This window comes from Thalassophryne amazonica, chromosome 15, assembly GCF_902500255.1.
Source record: "Thalassophryne amazonica chromosome 15, fThaAma1.1, whole genome shotgun sequence".
Taxonomy (NCBI): Eukaryota; Metazoa; Chordata; class Actinopteri; order Batrachoidiformes; family Batrachoididae; genus Thalassophryne; species Thalassophryne amazonica.
This window is the reverse complement of record NC_047117.1, coordinates 1,011,246-1,031,037: the sequence shown is the minus strand read 5'-3', so window position 1 is coordinate 1,031,037 and position 19,792 is coordinate 1,011,246. Positions and strand designations below refer to the sequence as shown.

The 19,792-nt window shown below is 44.8% G+C and overlaps 1 protein-coding gene across 1 annotated transcript in view; it reads right to left on the bottom strand.

The window, feature by feature from the left end:
• The window catches only part of LOC117527118 (son of sevenless homolog 1-like), a 204,337-nt gene that overhangs the window by 77,165 nt on the left and 107,380 nt on the right, over positions 1-19,792 (bottom strand). The window contains 6 exon segments of the mRNA XM_034189297.1: positions 7,030-7,252; positions 7,330-7,433; positions 7,762-7,878; positions 12,494-12,575; positions 15,297-15,414; positions 15,417-15,960. Coding sequence (XP_034045188.1) covers positions 7,030-7,252; positions 7,330-7,433; positions 7,762-7,878; positions 12,494-12,575; positions 15,297-15,414; positions 15,417-15,960 — 1,188 coding nt within the window.

Here is a 19,792-nt window from a genome sequence, read left to right as displayed (position 1 = left end):
AGCTATAAATACTGCAAGATCGTTGCTTCACTTTATCATACTGGACTCATTATATGAGGACTGTTTCACTGTGTCGCATCATTTCATCGCTTTCTCTCTCTCTCTCTCTCTCTGTGTGTGTCTAATCAGAGCTGTGACTCTTTAAAATAAACAAGCACTCGCTGCATGTCGGTGCGCTCATCAAACGCCCTGATCGATCAGTCTGATCAAAGCTGAAAAGAGCTGTGACTCTAAAACGCGCAGTCGCAGCATTAAAAAAATAAAAATAAAAAATAATAATAATAATGTTAAAGGACTCTGGTTTTGAGCCACACCACACCATGCAGTAGAGAACAGAGCGCACTTCCACAGAGGCAGAAAACAGCAGTGAACTGGTTTAATAGCGGCATGGCACATGTGACTGTGTGCACACATTAGAACGCGAACACACGCAGCTGCAAGTATGAACGAACACTGTTAAAGGCTGAGTACGCGCCTATTTCGGGCATATTTAAATGAAACACAACGCTGCAATGAGCAGCTCTACGAATACGCCACTGTGACAGGCCCTTTCCCCCTTCGGCGGGGGCGGTGCAGTTTTCGCTGCAGCCCACGTCTCCCCCAAGCTGTTGGCGGCGCATCTCAGGGTTGCTGCGTGGCCTTCACCCACTTGCCTCAATTTGGATAACGGACTTCTTCAAACTTAGTGCACATAAACAATGTCAAATGTGTATGTGCTGTCTTTAATTTTGATGTGTGCCATTATTACGGTAAACAAGTAATACTTGTGGACTAATTGCTGTCTGAGGTAACTGGAGTGTAAACATAATTTCTCCATTGTGAGATCAATAAAGTATATCTAATCTAATCTATGGGAATCGATAAGGAATCGACTCAATAAGCAAAATCGTTAATGGTATCGATATTGATAAAATCTTATCAATACCCATACCACGTCTACAAAGAATCATTTTGTTTGTTATTTATGTGGAAGTTGCTTCTGACAGACTGTGTGCTGAGTTGACGCCCGTCTAATCACTACTAGGTTGTATTTGTTTCTTCTATTTCTGTTTAATGCTTCTTTTAGTTTTTAAGTGCATCTATTATGAATCGTATTTAACTAAATTTTTCCTGTTGTGTGAATCTTAGGAGTGGTTAGCATTTTGTTAGCAGTTAGCTTCCACTAGATAGGTTGGATGAACTTTTTTGTAATTGTTTCTTTTATTACTGTTACACTCTAATACTTCTGTTAGTTTTTCAATGTAACTGTTGTGAATTGTAGCTCATTATTTTAATCCAGTGTGAATCTAAAGAGGTTAGCATTTTCATTACAGGTTAGCCCGCGTTAACTTGGCTACACTCTTGGATATTCTGGTGCACAAAGTACACTACACTTTACATAAATCCTGCGCGATGCTGGCCGTGTCTGTAAGCTAGGACAACTTCTTAGTTCAGTGGAGTTCAATGTTACGGGCACTCCAGATGAGGTTAGTGTGGGCCACCTAGCGTGCCCATTAGCATTAGCTGAGAAATGTCGGCTGTGGATGACAGCTTTCGGACCGTGGTTAGGCGGAGGAAGTCACATAGGGCTTGGTGCCCGGTTGCGGTACCCAGATCACACTCGCCACTGCGAAATGTGAACCTGTTTTCTCCCTTGGATATGCCTGCTGTTCATCCTTTGAGCCCACAGCATTAGTGATAGGGGACTCTATCACTGGCAAAGTCAGGTTACAGATGCTGGCTGACATTAAATGTATTCCTGGGGCCAGAGCACCTGACAATGCCTGCCATCTTAGAATGCTGATGCTGCAGAAGGGTAGACAGACAAAGGAACATGACACGAAATACAGTCACATAATTATTCACGTCAGCGCGAATGATGTCAGGATGAAGCACTCAGAGGTCACAAAAATGGACATGGAGAGGACTTGTGACCTTGCCAGAAAGATGTGCTGGCATCGATTAATAGTCTCTGGTTCCCTCCTCTCCCGGGATGATGATGAGGCGTTTAGCAGGCTGACATCGTTAAATAGGTGGCTGGTGCAATTTTGTCGACAGCAAGGCTTTAGTTTTATTGATAACTGGCCTTCGTTCTGGGGTCGCAGTGGCTTCCTGGTGGTGGACGGCCTTCACTCTACTGGGGGAGGCGCCGCCATCTTGTCTGTGAACATAGAGCTCTACAAGGAGGGTAACATTAGGATTTTATAGTAGGCCACGGAGCAGGTGATTAGAGACCCTGCAGTTTATGTGGCAGGGAGGGAAATTTATTAAGTTTAGACTGTGTGTTGTGTGGGCCGCTGAAGAGGAGGTACTGCTGGCCCACCACCACCAGAGGGCGCCCTGCCTGAAGTGCAGGCTTCAGGCACAAGAGGGCGCTGCCGCCTTTCAGGAACAGCCGGGGTGACAGCTGTCACTCATCAACTATGACAGCTGTCACCAATCTCCTGGTCATCAACCACACACACAAAAAGCCAGACGACATCGCCACCTCGTCGCCGAGATATCGTTTGCCTTTGGAGGTAAAACTCTCAGCCGTGTTCAGTAGGTGCTACTGGTATCGTTATTGTGTTCCTGTTTTGGAGGTGGAGGTGTCTTACCTACCATTAAGGAACTGTCGCTGCTTGTATTTGCTGGGTGTACACACACCCACACATAACTGTTTCTGCTTCCTGCCAGCAGTACCAGATCTGACAGCCGGAGACGGTGGCCACCTGGGGACTTGGAACTTGGCGGCTCCAGTATTCTCCGGGTTCGGTGGCAGTGGAAATCGTGTGGGATCCGGCTCGTCTCTGGACGGACATCTTCTATCCTCGAGCCTGCCCACACGTCACCTTTGTACATTTGACTCTGTCCAAATTCTGTATTTGTCTGTATTTCGTTGTGCACGCTTCACAACAGTAAAGTGTTGTATTTTTGGCTCATCTATTGTCCGTTCATTTACGCCCCCTGTTGTGGGTCCGTGTCATTACACTTTCACAACACTGTGGCCTGTTTCTGCAGTGTCCATAAAAGTATAGAGGGATATGCTTTGCAAACTTTATACCCATTACTACATTGGATGATGTTGAAACTGAGGATGGCCCGCTGGCTGTTCTAGCAATATCATATATTTTGTGTCTGCTACCTACAACCCACGTGGAATGTCTCAAACCTAAACCTACGAGGGTAGGCTGAAAAGTTCTAAGGCTCACTATAATGCAGTTAATGCATTACTCCTTCATGGGGAGCCTTAGAACTTTTCAGCCTACCCTCGTACTTCCAGGCATCTGATATATGCCACTCTGGAACCACCCCTAAATCTAAACAGTCTGACTGTCAACCCCGCTGAGGTCCTTAGTCTGGGTCTCATTAACATAAGATCACTGTCCTCAAAATCACTGTTGATTAATGATCTAATTATGGATCATCACTTAGATATGATTGGGTTATGTGAAACCTGACTTAAACCTACAGCTTTCCTCCCCTTAAATGAGGCCCGCCCACCGGCATACACATTTAGAAGCAAGTCAGGGGTGTTGCTCTTATTTATCAATCTAGGTTTAGCTTATTAGCTATTGGGGGTCCCCTTGGGCACATATTGCGACGTTTTGGGATTACCTTTCACTGCTATGCTGATGATACTCGGTTATACATGCTGATAACGGCTGGTAATCTCATTCACATAAAATCATTAGAAGATTGCCTTGCGTCAGTGAGAAGTTCGATGACTAGAAACTTCCTACTTTTAAACTCTGATAAGACTGAAATGATGGTTCTTGGTCCAGTGAGACATCGGCATCAATTTGACCAGTTAATGCTTAGCCTAGGCTTGTGTGTCATACATCACACAGACAAAGTGAGGAACCTTGGGGTAATTTTTGATCCTTCGTTGTCCTTTGACCTCCACATTAGAGATATTACGAGGACTGCTTTCTTCCACCTGTAAAATATAGTGAAGATTCGTCCCATCCTGTCTATGGCTGATGCTGAGACCCTGATCCATGTGTTTATCTCTTCTAGATTGGACTACTGCAATGTTCTATTTTCTGGTTTACCGCAGTCCAGCATTAAGGGTCTCCAATTGGTTCAAAATGCTGCTGCCAGACTTTTGACATGAATCAGAAGGTTTGACCACATTACACCCATTTTGGCGTCTCTTCACTGGCTTCCTGTCCCAGTGAGATCAGATTTTAAGGTTCTGCTACTAACCTATAAAATTATTCATGGACTGGCACCTCCCTACCTAGCTGACCTACTTAAACCCTACATACCGGCCCAGGCTTTGTGTTCTCATGGTGCAGGACTACTTTGTGTCCCTAGGGTGAATAAGAAGTCTGCAGGTCACAGAGCTTTCTCTTATCGTGCCCGTTCTGTGGAATGATCTCCCTGCATCAATAAAACAGTCAGATTCTGTGGAGACTTTCAAGTCCAGACTTAAAACACACTTATTTTCCCTTTCATATGGCAGCATACTGGTATAGTATGTTTCTATGCTTTTTACTCTTTTAAATTCATGTCATTAGTAAACGGAGCGTGCCGCAGCCTCAACTTTATCTAAATTCTGGGTCTTTTAGTGAAGCATAGGGCTATTGGCCGGCGATCACCTTAGTATTTCTTCTGTTTTTCTTGTTGTTTAATGCTGACAAATTATACTGTATTTCTTGTCTTTCTGATGCCTGATTCTGTTTTTCTCTGTTTGAGGTGTGACTCCATCCAGAAATGGGAGTGGGTGTCTTCTTCTGCAAGCCTCTCGTCCTGTGCACCAGCCTGACTCCCAAAATTTCCTCTATATTTGTATTGTCAATTGTGTTGGTATCATGGCCCAAGCAGAGGGTCACCCCTTTGAGTCTGGTCTGCTTGAAGTTTCTTCCTCAGAGGGAGTTTTTTTCTTACCACTGTCACCTCTGTTCTTGCTCTGGGGGTTGGTAAGGTTAGACCTTACTTGCGTGAAGCAGCTTGAGGCAACTTTGTTGTGATTTAGCGCTATATATATGCACCACTCTGCATTTAATCATTAGTGATCGATCTCTGCTCCCTCCACAGCATGTCTTTTTCCTGGTTCTCTCCCTCAGCCCCAACCAGTCCCAGCAGAAGACTGCCCCTCCCTGAGCCTGGTTCTGCTGGAGGTTTCTTCCTGTTAAAAGGGAGTTTTTCCTTCCCACTGTAGCCAAGTGCTTGCTCACAGGGGTCGTTTTGGACCGTTGGGGTTTTACATAATTATTGTATGGCCTTGCCTTACAATATAAAGCGCCTTGGGGCAACTGTTTGTTGTGATTTGGCGCTATATAAAAAATTGATTGATTGATTGATTGATTGATATAAATGAAATAAATTGAAATTGAATTGAAAGCGTAGCGAACACGGTGAGCAGACGTTATCTGCACCTCAGTCAACTCTGACAGCCATCATCATTATAAAATCATTTCAAAGCCATGCACATCTTCAAATATAACACAGTGCTAACATACCCTTGACCATATGAACAGTCTTCTTTATTACATGCAGTTGTTTAATTATTAAGATCCTTTTGTCTTATGTATAATTTGTACATATTCAATAAAGCCCCTCTATCAATCAATCAATCAAGCAATCAAAAACAATGTTTACATTTTAACAGTGTCTGCAGGAGTGCGTGCGTGTACAAGAGCTTTTGACAAGAGCGGAAGTTAGCTTTGAGTTAACGTAAGTTAGAGTACACGCTGATATCCACAAAATGTCTTGTAAATGACTCTAGAGGTGTTATCAGGTTACAAAAACAGTGTTTTCAGTTTTAGCAGTGTTTATTTCTCGCAAGCTTTTACGTAATATATGAGAAACATATAAAGACATAAAGTAGTTTTACAGACACTTGCCACTGACATCACGGTGCAGCTCTACTCTGACTGGCTGTCACCTCCCACCACTCAAAAAAAAAATGGAACAGAATGAACAAAACGTGGTTTTTTAACCTCTTAGAATAGGTCAAGGTTAGGCATCTCTGAACTTGTCCAAGGTTTGTGTCCTAAGAATGTTCCCTGTGAATTTGAAGAGTCTGGCACTAACAGGACTGGACTTATGCTGAGCACAGACGGACGGACGGACGGATGCAAAGTCCTCGTAATACCTGATGGCTATATTTGATGGCCATCGGGTAAAAATAGAAGCTAACCAGCAGAAGCGAGAACAGCAACATGCACAGCCACGTGCACAGCTGTGGACATTTCAGGCTTCACCTTGTTTTTTTTTCCCTTTGATTCAGCCTGAAGGTGGCGTCCACTTTGTTTTCTTAAGCTCGGTCATTAGAATCTTCAGTCACTTATCGTGGCTCTCGTGATGAACTGGTCACCCTGCTGACTGATTGTGATACTGATAAAAATCCAACTCAACATTCAGACCAAATGCTGTGAAATTGTTAAGTAGAGCTGAAACAGGAAGTGAGTCGCACAATGTATTTTGAGTGGCGCTCCAAAACCCTGATAAGTCAGGAGACTTGCACCAGGATGGACATCCAGCAGGAAATCTGCCAAACCAAATCACAAACCCAATTTCCATATCACATGGGTCGATGCCCGGCTCAACAATGACCATCATACTGTGCTACTGTTGGACAACCAACAAGAAGAAAAAGTGGCGGAGTGCATTATGGAGTAAAGTAAGGGAGGTGATGGTCTAGTGGTTAAGCGTTGGGCTTCAGACCAGAGGATCCTCGGTTCAAATCCCAGCCTGACCGGAAAATCACTAAGGGCCCTTGGACAAGGTCCTTAATCCCCTAGTTGTTCCCGGTGTGTAGTGAGCACCTTGTAAGGCAGCACCCTCACATCGGGGGGGTGAGTGTGTGTCGGTGTGAATGGCTGAATGTGAAGCATCATTGTAAAGCACTTTGAGCGTCTGATGCAGATGGAAAAGCACGATATAAATGCAGTCCATTTACCATTTTAAAGTTTGAAGCGTGGAGGAGAGAGACAGGACTTTGACTGGGAGAAAGTTCGACATACATAACCAGGACTGCGGGAAGCAAATCCCACCAGAGGAAGTAGTCAATGGGCTCGGACCTCCCTGAGCTAAACCTCTGAGTTTCTCAGTGGGTATTACCGGTAGAAGTCGGACTCCAGCAGAGTGAGTTGTCTGGCGATCTCGATGGGGTGAAGGGTCATAAGGTCAAACTGGTCTGAGTTCCCGGGCTTGCAAATGTGCCATTCAATGGGTGGAGGCGAGTTCTGGAAGGTGATGCTGTGGCTTGGCATGCTGGCCTGGACCTGCTTCTTTCTCTGAATGATCTTTGTGATGGACTCCACCCACTTCCTCATGGCCTTCCCTAAAAACACAAACACTTCTCACTGTCTGCAGTTGTAGAACATCAGTTCATCTTGTTATTCTGATCAGTGACAGTACCTCTGACTGAAGCTATAAACTCTTCCAAGCGTCTCAGCAGGAGGGCATCTCTCTCAAAGTCATAGAAATGATGCTCCACCCAATGACGACACACGTTCAGGACTCTGCAGGAAGAAGTCAGATTTTTGTGCCACCAGGTTTCTGCATGAACACGGCCTCCAGGTTTTATTAACCCTTTCATTGTGCTTTACAATGTTCTAACCTCTAACTCATCTGTCACCTTCAACCAACAATAAGTACGGGATCCACCCACCAGAACAGATAACTGGGTCTACTCAGGACACAATCAAGGTATTCTACAACCACAGCCCTTCAAGTTTTAGAAACCAGAACGAACTACAAGCATCAAACACGTCAGTGCTGTAAGTGAAGCTCGAGGACCCGGAAGACAGGTTCGAGATTGGTTTCTCAGTCTGTTTCTTTAGCATGTACCTCAGCTGAACAGGTTGAACAAACTCTTTGCGGAAGCGTTTGAGCTCAGCGCTGAGTGGCTGCTCTCCACCCTCCATCTGACAGGCTTCATTTGGTCTTGGCTCTGGGATATCAAACCTGCAAAACAAAAATCCCACTGTAGGTCAGCATGGAACTCTGGGTCGTTTCAGCATCAACGTGATCCAAGTAAGAGATTTTTTTAAATAACTGTTCTGTTGCAGTGATGATACAAGCACCAAATTGGTTAAAAAAACCCTCTGAGAAGTCCTTTCTTCAAAAAGCCATTAGCCACATGAAATTTTAAATAGCCTATTTCTGCAAATCAAACACAATGGCAAGCAAATACAGGTGTTTATGGTACTAAATCATTAAATTTGATATTACTAAACACAAATATAACATTTTAAGATATAATTTGAGTCATCATTTTTTTTATATTTTTTTCTTGTGCGGTAAACCTATTTATACTGTCACACAATAACAGAAACTCAGAAATTTACACATAAATGAGTAGAGTTGTGTTGTGAGGTCCGTGCAGTGCAAATTTTGCCAAAACAAACATGTAGCTCACAAAATAAATTTCCATACTGGATCAATCAATGGCTGGGTTTAAGAACCAACATGACCAGGGTGCTGGTTTGGGCTACTGTAGAGGACGAGGAGGATGGGGAATGCAATGAAAGAAAGTTAGAAGAGTGGAGGTGAGAGTCAGGACTTTGAATGTTGGCAGTTTGACTGGTAAAGGGAAAGCGTTGACTGATATGATGGAGAGGAGAAAAGTAGACATACTGCTGTACAAGAAACCATGTGGAAGGCCAGGAACATCAAAGGTGAGTTCCAGCTGTCGTATCATGGTGTAGATAAGAGGAGAAATGGTGCTGGAGTCATTCTCACTGAAAAGTCTATAAAAGTGTGCTGGAAGTGAAGCGAGTGTCTAGCAGGTGATGAGTATTAAAGTTGGACTTTGAAGGGGGTGACGATGAATATCATCAGTGCATATGCCCCACAGATAGGTTGTGAGATGAAGGAGAAAAGAAGATTTCTGGAGTGAGTTTGATGAGGTGGTGGAGAGTGAACCCAAGACTATAAGGCGGCAGCAGGGGGAAAGTGAAGCTAGAGAGCATCGCATGGTGGTTTGTAGGATGACTTCAGAAAATGAGAAAGAGCAAGATGATCCAAGGATCAGATGGAGGAAGCAGAAGGAGGAAACATTTGTGTGAATTTCAGGGAGGAAGTGAGACAGGCACTGGTTGGAGATCAATTCATTCCTGACAATTAATGCAAATGTGATGAGGAGACAGCTAGGAAGGCTATGGGTGTGACACCTGGACAGAGGAAAGAAGAACAGCAGACTCAGTGGTGCAATGAAGATGTTCAGGAAAGTACAAGGAGGAAGAGGTTGGGAAAGCCAGAGAGTGCAAGGAGATGTGCCTAAGATGAACACAGTAGTATGAACAAAGGAACAGGCATATAGTGAGCTGCACATGAAGTTGAACACTAAGGAAGGAGAAAAGGACTTATACCGACTGGCCAGACAAGGGGCCGAACTGGAAAGGATGTGCAGCAGATTTGGGTGGTAAAGGATGCAGATGGCAATTTTCTGATTGTCTGACAAGCAAGGAGAGTGTGTTGAGAAGGTGGAGGATGTATTTTGAGCAGCCATTGAATGAAGAAAATGAGAGAGAGAGAAGGCTGGGTAATGTGGACAGAGTAAATCAGGAAGTACAAGGATAAGTAAGCATGAAGTGAGGACAGCTATGAAGAGGATGAAGAGATGGAAAGGCAGTTGACATTCCAGTGGAAGCATGGAAATGTCTGGGAGAAATAGTAGTGGAGTTTCTAATCAGACTGTTAAATAAATCTTGGAAAGTGAGAGGATGCCTGAGGAGCAGGGTTTTAGCTATGGTGGGCGGTACCATCCGTGTACTGCTCCACAGATTTTCCAAAAAATGAACTGAAATGTTGCTGAAAAATGTACCAATTCGATTGCATTTCAAGCTTATAGACTCGTACTTTTGTTTTATTTTGCAATTTCAACGAAATAATTAAAGAAATAATAAATATATTTCTCATTTTCTTTGTATCTAAGCACAAACAGCAGAGAGCAGGAGTCAGCTGCTTTCAGCGCTCTGTGAGCGCTAAAAGCAGAGATCAGAGTGGACAGAGATGCACTCCACTCTGACATAAAGGGGAATAAAAAAACCTCCAGAAAAATGCTTCATAATGCAGAGTTGATTCTCTCTCTTTCGGCAGATGCTCATAATATACTCAGAAGTTTACGGCTTATTTTACAGTTTAAAGGCTCCATTTCCAAAAAGGTCAGAGGAAAACAGATGGTGAGAGCGGAGGGGGCAGAGGAGAGGAGGAGCGGGGGAGGAGCCTCAGCAACTCAGTGAAAAACTGACAATCAAATCCGTCCAGGTTCAGCTCTTGTTCATAAGGCAATTAGAGGTTATACTGTTTAAAATAACAATAATAATAATAATAATAATAATACGATGCCACTGAAACATGTTGGAAAAAAAACTGAAAAACGTCACATATTAATGTGTTTTTGACCTTTTCAACATTATTTATTTTATTAACTTGGACTGACAGAAACAATTAAAAAAAGAACTTATTACAAATATTACAACATAAATGTCATTTTTTGTCTATATTCTTTCATTCAATGCATCTAAAACCACTCAAAATTAGGATTGCCAAAAAACGTTTTAGACATATAAAACCCTGTAACTTCAGGGGGGCTGTGCCTCTTGGACCAACGATGGAGCTCTCAGTCCCCTGGCGTGAGTCACGATCATGTAATTTACCCAGCACTAAAATGGGTCAAGCCAGAACCCTGCTGAGTAGAGAAAATTTGCTGTTTCTGATTTTTAAGAACAAGGGTGATGTGCAGAGCTACAGCAATTACAACTGCATTAAGCTGATCAGCCAAAGCATGGAATAATGGCATGTGTAGTGAGTGTAGAGAGCAGCTTGACACTAGCCTGGAAAGGTGGAGCTATGCTCTGGAGAGCAGGGGAATGAAAGTCAGTAGGAGCAAGACTGAGCCCATATGTGTGAATCAGAGGGAGTCCAGTGGAATAGTGCAGTTACAAGGAGAAGTAGTGGTGAAAGTAGATGAGTTTAAATACTTGGGGTCAACTGCCTAAAGTAATGGAGAAGAGAGAATGTGGAAGAGAGGTGAAGAAGAGAGTGCAGGCAGGGTGGAGTGGGTGGAGAAAGGTGGCAGGAGTGATTTGTGACCGAAGAATATCTGCAAAAATGAAAGGGAAAGTTTACAAGACAGTATTGAGACCAGCTACGTTGGACAGCTTAGAGACGGTGACACGAACAAAAAGACAGGAGGCGGAGCTTAAGGTGACATCTACAGCTGCATTTATTTGAGCTGTGGTCACCACCAAACTGTCCAGAGGATGATTTAGATGCAGGACTGCAGTAAAGACCATTGGGAGTGGACAGGGACCTTCACAACCGTGTAATCCCCATGTCAACTTTTATTTTAGTGTCAGATCATAAGTATGTGGACAGTGACAGCATTTCTAATGTTACTTTTATTCATCACATTAGAATTGAAATACAAAGTGACAAAGTGACAAAGTTTTTTAATTCGGCACACAAAATATTCAAATAAAAAAAAATGAACAATTCCACAAACAAACACAGACAAACTAGTGAGTCCGAAAGGGTGTGGGCTGAAGCAAAGCTTATTAGCACCCACCCCTGCTAGTACAAGTCCAACAATTCTAATCAGTCATATTTACATAATATAAATTCACTACTACATGTCGACACACAGACATACACATCAATATACTATTCACTTATAATTATATTTATATAGTACCAGATCATAAGAAAGTCAAATGAAGGCACTTTACGCCAGTAAGGACTAACCTTACCAACCCCCAGAGCAAGCACTAGGCAACTGTGGTGAGGAAAAACTCCCTATAAGGAAGAAACCTCAAGCAGACCAGGCTCTTGGGGGTGACCCTCTGCTTGGGCTGTGCCACGTATACCTATATACATACGTATATACTTTACAAACATAAATATATACATACATATACACAGTCACTTATATACATATATATACAAGTGTTCAGACAAATACAATCCAGATGTTCTTATCGTGTCGTCTTCCAGCTTTAATTCAAGGAGTTTTAACTGAACTATCACAATCAATTAGGAACTGCAGACATGTTTATACATCATGCCTCCATTTTCAGAGCATATACGTAATTGGACAAACTAAATGCAAGATCAGGCCAGGTTTGGGAGCATGTGATGGTGCGTTGCCTTGTAGCATCCAACAAACTGCAGAGCCATCTCGGTTCATGGAAGTCAACTACCCAGGCAGAAATCCAGTGTGGTACTGTAAGTGGCATGAATCTGGAGGGGTAGTTCTCAAAAACTGCCACCAAGACACGAACACCTCTGACGGGGTTCTATGCTTCTGTGACTGGAGAGACTTTTGTCTGTTTTATCACCAGTTGTATAGCTTCATGGTGCAGTGATCTCTAAAAACGAAGGGAATGTGCCTAAAAATGTCTCATTCCTAAACAATTGTGATTTTTTTTTTTAATTAAAGCTGAAAGTCAACACTACAAGCATTTTCACTCTAATGTGGAGGTGAACAAAGTTTAAAACCCGTCACTGTCCAAATATTTATGGATGTGATGATCTTGTTGTGTTTCAGTATGAATTTAAATCCAGCAGGAGTCCTCACCTCTCCATGAGGAGGTCCAGCAGCTCCTGTGGCTTGCAGAACGAGCGGTAGGTGGTCAGAAATGTTCGGACAAAGTTTGGATCTGCAGGAGAAAACGGGGTCAGAGCTTCTCAAAGTGCAAACCTGAAAATCAGGCTCCAGTCAGGTATCAGAGTGCCGTAGACTCAACAAAGACTGAATCACTGTTAGACCTGGGGAAAAAATGTTTTGGCCTGTCCCTGATCACAGACTTTAACTTCCAGACCGCGTGAAACATCTGACCTGAATCACTTGATGCAGATGAACAAATATGCATCTGTTTTTGCAAGTTCAGACCAACCAAGCACAGGTGACACAAACCAAAAGGTAAAAGACGGCTTTAATAGTAAATCAACATTAAAAAAATATATGTAATCTAACAATGTTAATTACATACAATTAACAGAATAAAATCATCAATATTCCTCTTTGGATTTATTATTGATCCTTTAAACTCTGGGCCTATAGAACTCTGGACAACATTTCAGAGAATTTTCATGAAAACATTTTTTATGCACTTTATCTTCTTTACTTTATATCTTTATCTTCACCAGAGGAAGTCCAAATATCCATCCATTTTCTTCACAGCCGCTTATTCCAACTAAGAAAGCAGAGCCAGAGCCTATCCCAGTCTGTCACAGGGTGAGAGATGGGGTTGACCCTGGACAGGAGGCAATTGTCACCCTGGACAGGACACTAGTCTGCCACAGGGCGAGACGCGAGGTTGACCCTGAACAGGATGCCAGTTTGTCACAGTGCGAGAGATATGCTTCACCCTGGTCAGGACGCCAGTCTGTCACAGGGCGAGAGGCAGGGTTGACCCTGGACAGGATGCCAATCTGTCACAGGGTGAGAGGCGGGGTTGACCCTGGACAGGACGTTAGTCTGTCACAGGGCGAAAGGCAGGGTTGACCCTGGACAGGACGCTAGTCTGTCACAGGGCGAGAGACGGGGTTGACCCTGGACAGGACGCCAGTCTGTCACAGGGCGAGAGGCAAGTGTCACCCTGGAAAGAACACTAGTCTGCCACAGGGCGAGAGGCAGGGTTGACCCTGAACAGGACGCCAGTCTGTCAGAGGGCGAGAGGCAGGCATCACCCTGGACAGGACACTAGTCTGCCACAGGGCGAGAGGCAAGCGTCACCCTGGACAGGACACTACTCTGCCACAGGGCGAGAGGCAAGTGTCACCCTGGACAGGACACCAGTCTGTCACAGGGCGAGAGGCAAGTGTCAGTGACAGAGAATTTTCATGAAAACATTTTTTTATGCACTTAATCTTTTTTACTTTATATTTGTATCTTCACCAGAGGAAGTCCAAATAGCCATCCATTTTCTACACAGCCGCTTATTCCAAATAAGGGTCACGGGGAAGCCGGAGCCTATCCCAGTCTGTCACAGGGCGAGAGGCAAGTGTCACCCTGGACAGGACGCCAGTCTGTCACAGGGCGAGAGGCAAGTGTCACCCTGGACAGGACGCCAGTCTGTCACAGGGCGAGAGGCGGGGTTGACCCTGGACAGGACGCCAATCTGTCACAGGGCGAGAGGCAGGGTTGACGCTGGAAAGGACGCCAGTCTGTCACAGGGTGAGAGGTGGGGTTGACCCTGAACAGACGCTGGAAAGGACGCCAGTCTGTCACAGGGCGAGAGGTGGGGTTGACCCTGAACAGGACGACAGTGTGTCACAGGGCGAAAGGCAGGCTTCACTCTGGACAGGACGCCAGTCTGTCACAGGGCGAAAGGCAGGGTTGACGCTGGAAAGGACGCCAGTCTGTCACAGGGAGAGAGGCAAGTGTCACCCTGGATAGGACGCCAGTCTGTCACAGGGTCGAGCGGCAGGGTTGACCCTGGACAGGGCGCCAATCTGTCACAGGGCAAGAGGCAGGGTTGACGCTGGAAAGGACGCCAGTCTGTCAGAGGGCGAGAGGCAAGTGTCACCCTGGATAGGACGCCAGTCTGTCACAGGGTGAGAGGCGGGGTTGACCCTGAACAGGACGACAGTGTGTCACAGGGCGAGAGGCGGGGTTGACCCTGGACAGGACGCTAGTCTGTCACAGGGCGAGAGGCGGGGTTGACCCTGGACAGGACGCCAGTCTGTCACAGGGCGAGAGGCAAGTGTCACCCTGGGCAGGACACTAGTCTGTCACAGGGCGAGAGGTGGGGTTGACCCTGAACAGACGCTGGAAAGGACGCCAGTCTGTCACAGGGCGAGAGGTGGGGTTGACCCTGAACAGGACGACAGTGTGTCACAGGGCGAGAGGCAGGCTTCACTCTGGACAGGACGCCAGTCTGTCAGAGGGAGAGAGGCAAGTGTCACCCTGGATAGGACGCCAGTCTGTCACAGGACGAGAGGCGGGCTTCACCCTGGACAGGACGCCAGTCTGTCACAGGGCGAGAGGCGGGGTTGACGCTGGAAAGGACGCCAGTCTGTCAGAGGGCAAGAGACAACCGTCACCCTGGACAGGATGCCAGTCTGTCACAGGGTGAGAGGCGGGCTTCACCTTGGACAGACACATTCACACCAACAGTCAATTGAAAGTTTAGAAAGTCCAAACATTTATTCATTTTTAATTAATGATTTTTTCAAGTTACGAACCCCATTTGTTCAAAAAAATTTTAAGAACTGAAAACGATTGTAAAACCTGATTAAAGGCAACCTTGAGATGTTCACAGCAGGCCCGGTGTCGACTCTTGAACAGTGCATTAATCTGCAGAATTTCTCCACATGGTCACACATTTAACAGGTTACACTTATGGCAGAAAGCCTTCACAGTTAGTGTGACTCACCTGCGTACATGTGGAATGTCAGCCTCTCGATCAGTTTCAGCACCGTCCCTGCCTTTATGATGGGGATTCCCAACCTGGACTGGACATTCTCTTCAAACACCCACGTTTTGCTCCGAGTCCCGGCTCGGCAAAGCGGTAGACTTCTGGCCCAGGCAGCTTCATCTGCTCCTCCTTTTCCTCCTGCAGCATGGCCGAGTCCAGCATGCGTTCCAGGGTGCTGCGGTACTGCAGCGAGATCAACGCTGCCATCCAGCCATTCTTCTCCTCTGCCGACTTGGCTGCAAACACCACACTGTTGCCATCTTTCAAGATGATCTCAAATGCGTGCCGGTATTCACCCTCCTTATCATCTTTATCGTTGATCTGGACTTTGCGCATGAAGAACTTCTCTTTCAGGCGATACTCAGCAGTGGAGCTGGCTCCCGGCAGCCTTGGTGGACCATGGTTGGACTTACAGCAGATCATCAGGCCATCAAACAGGAAGATGTGGCGCTCGTGTTTGGCACCCACACGGGTCAGCGTTCCCTCCATAATGAACTCATTGCAGCACTGACCGATGTCCTTCCCCTCCCAGCCGTCAATGTTCTTCTGGATCTCATTCATCTTCCTTGATGACGAGGTGCTTCCCTTCATCTGATGGCTGTAGAAACGGCACGCTGACTCACTGGAGGACCACAAAACAACAGAAGCGTGACAGAGGATGAGAAACAGGTTAAACTCTAAAGGTCAATATGAGGCTGCTGGTTCTACACACTAAGTTTATTTATAAGGTACTAAACCACACTCAGGTGTAAGAATTTCCTAGTCCCCCCCCAATACAATGACAGTAAAGACTATTCTATTCTAGCACGTCCTGACACAGGAACGGCGCTTGATTCAGCATTTTCAATCTTCTGGAAGTGACCTGGTGCAGTTCCTGAGCCACACGTACGGTGAACGCTCTTCAGGAAAATGTGTCAGGCGGTCATAGTGATCCAAACTGACGTTTCTTCACTGTGCAGCATGTCCTGAACATTCTCAATGAAAAGTGAAAAGCTTTCAATGCGACGTGTCACGCTCTATTCATGCAGCCTTATTTTGTTTATGGGTGTGAAATCTCATAAATGAGCATCTGAAATTAAGTGTTTTTATGTTGGAAAACGTTTTCAGTCTTTGAAACTTAAGTTCTGAATGTGTGGATTTTGAACTTGAAACTTTTTCAGAGATTTGGCCACAAAGCGAGCGGCTTTTGAATGGGGGGGTCTGACTCCTGGGGCACACGCTCATAAGCTCTTGGCTGCTTGCTGCTGAAGTCTCGCCCACCACAGGCTGTGGTACTCGGTACGTTGTTGACAGCGAGGTAGTGAAAGAGTTTGTCTGCATTAGACACACGTTTGATGGTATTTGTTCTTTCTGAGCTCTAGTGTTTCACTTATCTATTCTCTCACTACACTTTCTTAGCTTCGGATAAGCTGCTCAGTACTGTGATAAATTGACGTGCTGTGGATGTGTATGTACATTTCTGTTGCTGCAGCCAGTAAAATGAAATGCTAACTTATTTTCCAAAATTTACTTCATAATAAAAGCCTTGTAAAGTTAAAGTGTTTCTTTTTTTTTTAGATCAAATATATTTTCTATTTAACCCTATTGGTAAAATTTCAAAACTAATGTTGTTGGGTGTCTGAACCAAACAAGACATTCTGTGTGACTGTGTGTCTGGGTCTCATTAACATAAGGTCACTGTCCTCAAAATCACTGTTGATTAATGATCTAATTATGGATCATCACTTAGATATGATTGGGTTGCAGCCGGTCTGCTCTGTGTCAGCCTGATCCCGTCAGATCTCAGAAGCTAAGCAGAGCAGGACCTGGTTAGTCCTTGGATAGGAGACCTCTTTGGAACACCAGTAGCTGTGTGTGTTTCTCCAGGTAAAACTGGAGTTGCGTCAGGGAGGGCATCCGGCATAAAACTTGTGCCAATTACCAATGCGGATCTGGTTGTATCCGCTGTGGCGACCCCGAACGAAACCGGGAGCAGCCGAATGAACAACAACTGGTATGATTGGGCTATGTGAAACCGGACTTAAACCTACAGCTGTCCTCCACTTAAATGAGGCCTGTCCACCAACATATACATTTAGTCATGTCCCTCGTGATGCGAAGCAAGGCGGGAGGTGTTGCTCTTATTTATAAATCTAAGTTTAGTTTATTAGCTGTTGGGGGTCACAAATATAACTTGTTTGAGCATCTTATTCTCCACTCTGCTCAGGATATTACGCATTGTCAAGGTCAGAAAAATAAAAAAATCAGCCATATTACTTTGTCACTGTATATAGGCCTCGTGGCCCATATTCTGAATTCTTACATGAATTTCGTGCGTTCATCTCTAACTTGTCAATGAGTGCAGATAACATTCTGATCATTGGTGACTTTAACGTTCATATAAATAAGGCTTCTGATCCCCTCTGCAAATCATTTATGGAAATTGTGGATGCATTAGGATTTCGGCAAAGCATTCGCACATTAGTGGAAATACCTTGGATCTGGTTCTCGCACGTAAACATATCCCAGCATGCCTTAATCCAGCTACTACACCCTGCTATTGAGGTGGGCGCCATTACTGAGGTATTACCTACATTTACAGAATTCGATACTATCTCACTAGGCATGCTGACGAAACTTGTAACAACAACAAAACCTGTTTATTTGATCCTATACCAACAAAACTGTTTAAGGACCTGTGGCCCACTCTTGGGCTGACTGTGCTGGAAATTATTCATCTTTCTTTAACTTCTGGATCTGTTCCTAAATGTTTCAAATCTGCAGTGATTAAACCATTACTTAAGAAGCCTAATCTTGACCCTAGTGTATTGACAAACTATCGGCCGATATCAAATCTATCATTTTGCTCTAAAATTCTGGAAAAAAGTGGTGTCACGGCAGCTCGTGGACTATCTTACTGAGAATAATCTCTTTGAGCCACTGCAGTCTGCTTTTAGAAAATATTCTACAGACACGGCTCTCACTAAAGTGGTGAATGATGTCCTGCTTACAATGGAGTCTGACACCACTACGGTTCTGCTGCTGTTAGATCTCAGTGCTGCATTTGATACAGTGGATCATCATATTCTACTTGATAGGCTGGAAAATCATTTTGGGACACTGGGAGTGCCCTTGCATGGCTGACGTCATACTTGACCAGTCGTTCTCAGTTTTTGTACAGTAACACCACCTCTAACCTTTGTGACATGAAATTTGGGGTTTCACAGGGGTCCGTCTTAGGCCCACTGCTTTTCTCCTTTTATATAGCACCCCTTGGGCACATATTGCGGTGTTTTGGGATTACCTTTCACTGCTATGCTGATGACACTCAGTTATGCATGCTGATAACTGCTGGTAATCTCCTCCACATAAAATCCTTAGAAAATTGCCTTGCATCAATGAGAAACTTCCTACTTTTAAATTCTGATAAGACTGAAATGATGGTTCTTGGTCCAGTGAGACATCGGCACCAATTTGACCAGTTAACGCTCAGCCTAGGCTCGTGTGTCATACATCACACTGACAAAATGAGGAACCTTGGGGTAATTTTGATCCTATATTGTCCTTTGACCTCCACATTAGAAATATTACGAGGACTGCTTTCTTCTACCTGCAAAATATAGCAAAGATTCGTCCCATCCTGTCTATGACTGATTAACTGATTTCACCTGCTCAAAGTGATGTTAATCAGTGAAATCACCTGCTGAAGTGACTGGTTGCACAGAAAGCCTGCACCCTCTCGGCCCTTTCTGGAACCGGTTTGAGACCTCTGCTCTACAGAATCTGTTTTATTGATGCAGGGAGATCATTCTACAGAACAGGGGCACGATAAGAGAAAGCTCTATGACCCACAGAGGGTTTTATTCACCCTAGGCACACTAAGTAGTCCTGCACCCTGAGAACGCAAAGCCCGGGCCGGTACGTAGGGTTTAATTAGGTCAGCTGGGTAGGGAGGTGCCAGTCCGTGAACAATTTTGTAGACTAGTAACAGAACCTTAGGACATTTGAAACCCAGCCTTAACCAGGGAGGGGGTCTGAGACACGCTTTGTCCCCTGTTTACAATGGGGTACTCAGGTCAAAGCAGTTTCAGTCTTTTGTTCATGGTAATGAGTCATTCACATCATCAGGAGACGTGTCAGGAGAGGTGTCAGTCCTATCGTTAGGAGGGACAGCTACCCTGTCATTAGGAGGGTGCTAACTAGAGCACAATAGGTGGTAATTAAAGCAATTGTTTAGGCACTAGCCAATAGCACTCTGCCTCTCGGTAGGAGGGGTCTGGTTAGGTTTAAAACTCTGGCTTTTGTGGCTTCTGGTTGTTCTTCTCTACAAGGGTCAAGACAGAAGTCTGACTACCAGAGCAAGAATTTTAGCTGAGGAAGCTTCTGCGATTTGAAGCGAAATGTCCTCACGTCAAGCAACCCAGTCCAGTTGAAGATTCAAGCTTCTCAACTTGTTTTTGTTGATCAAATCAGAG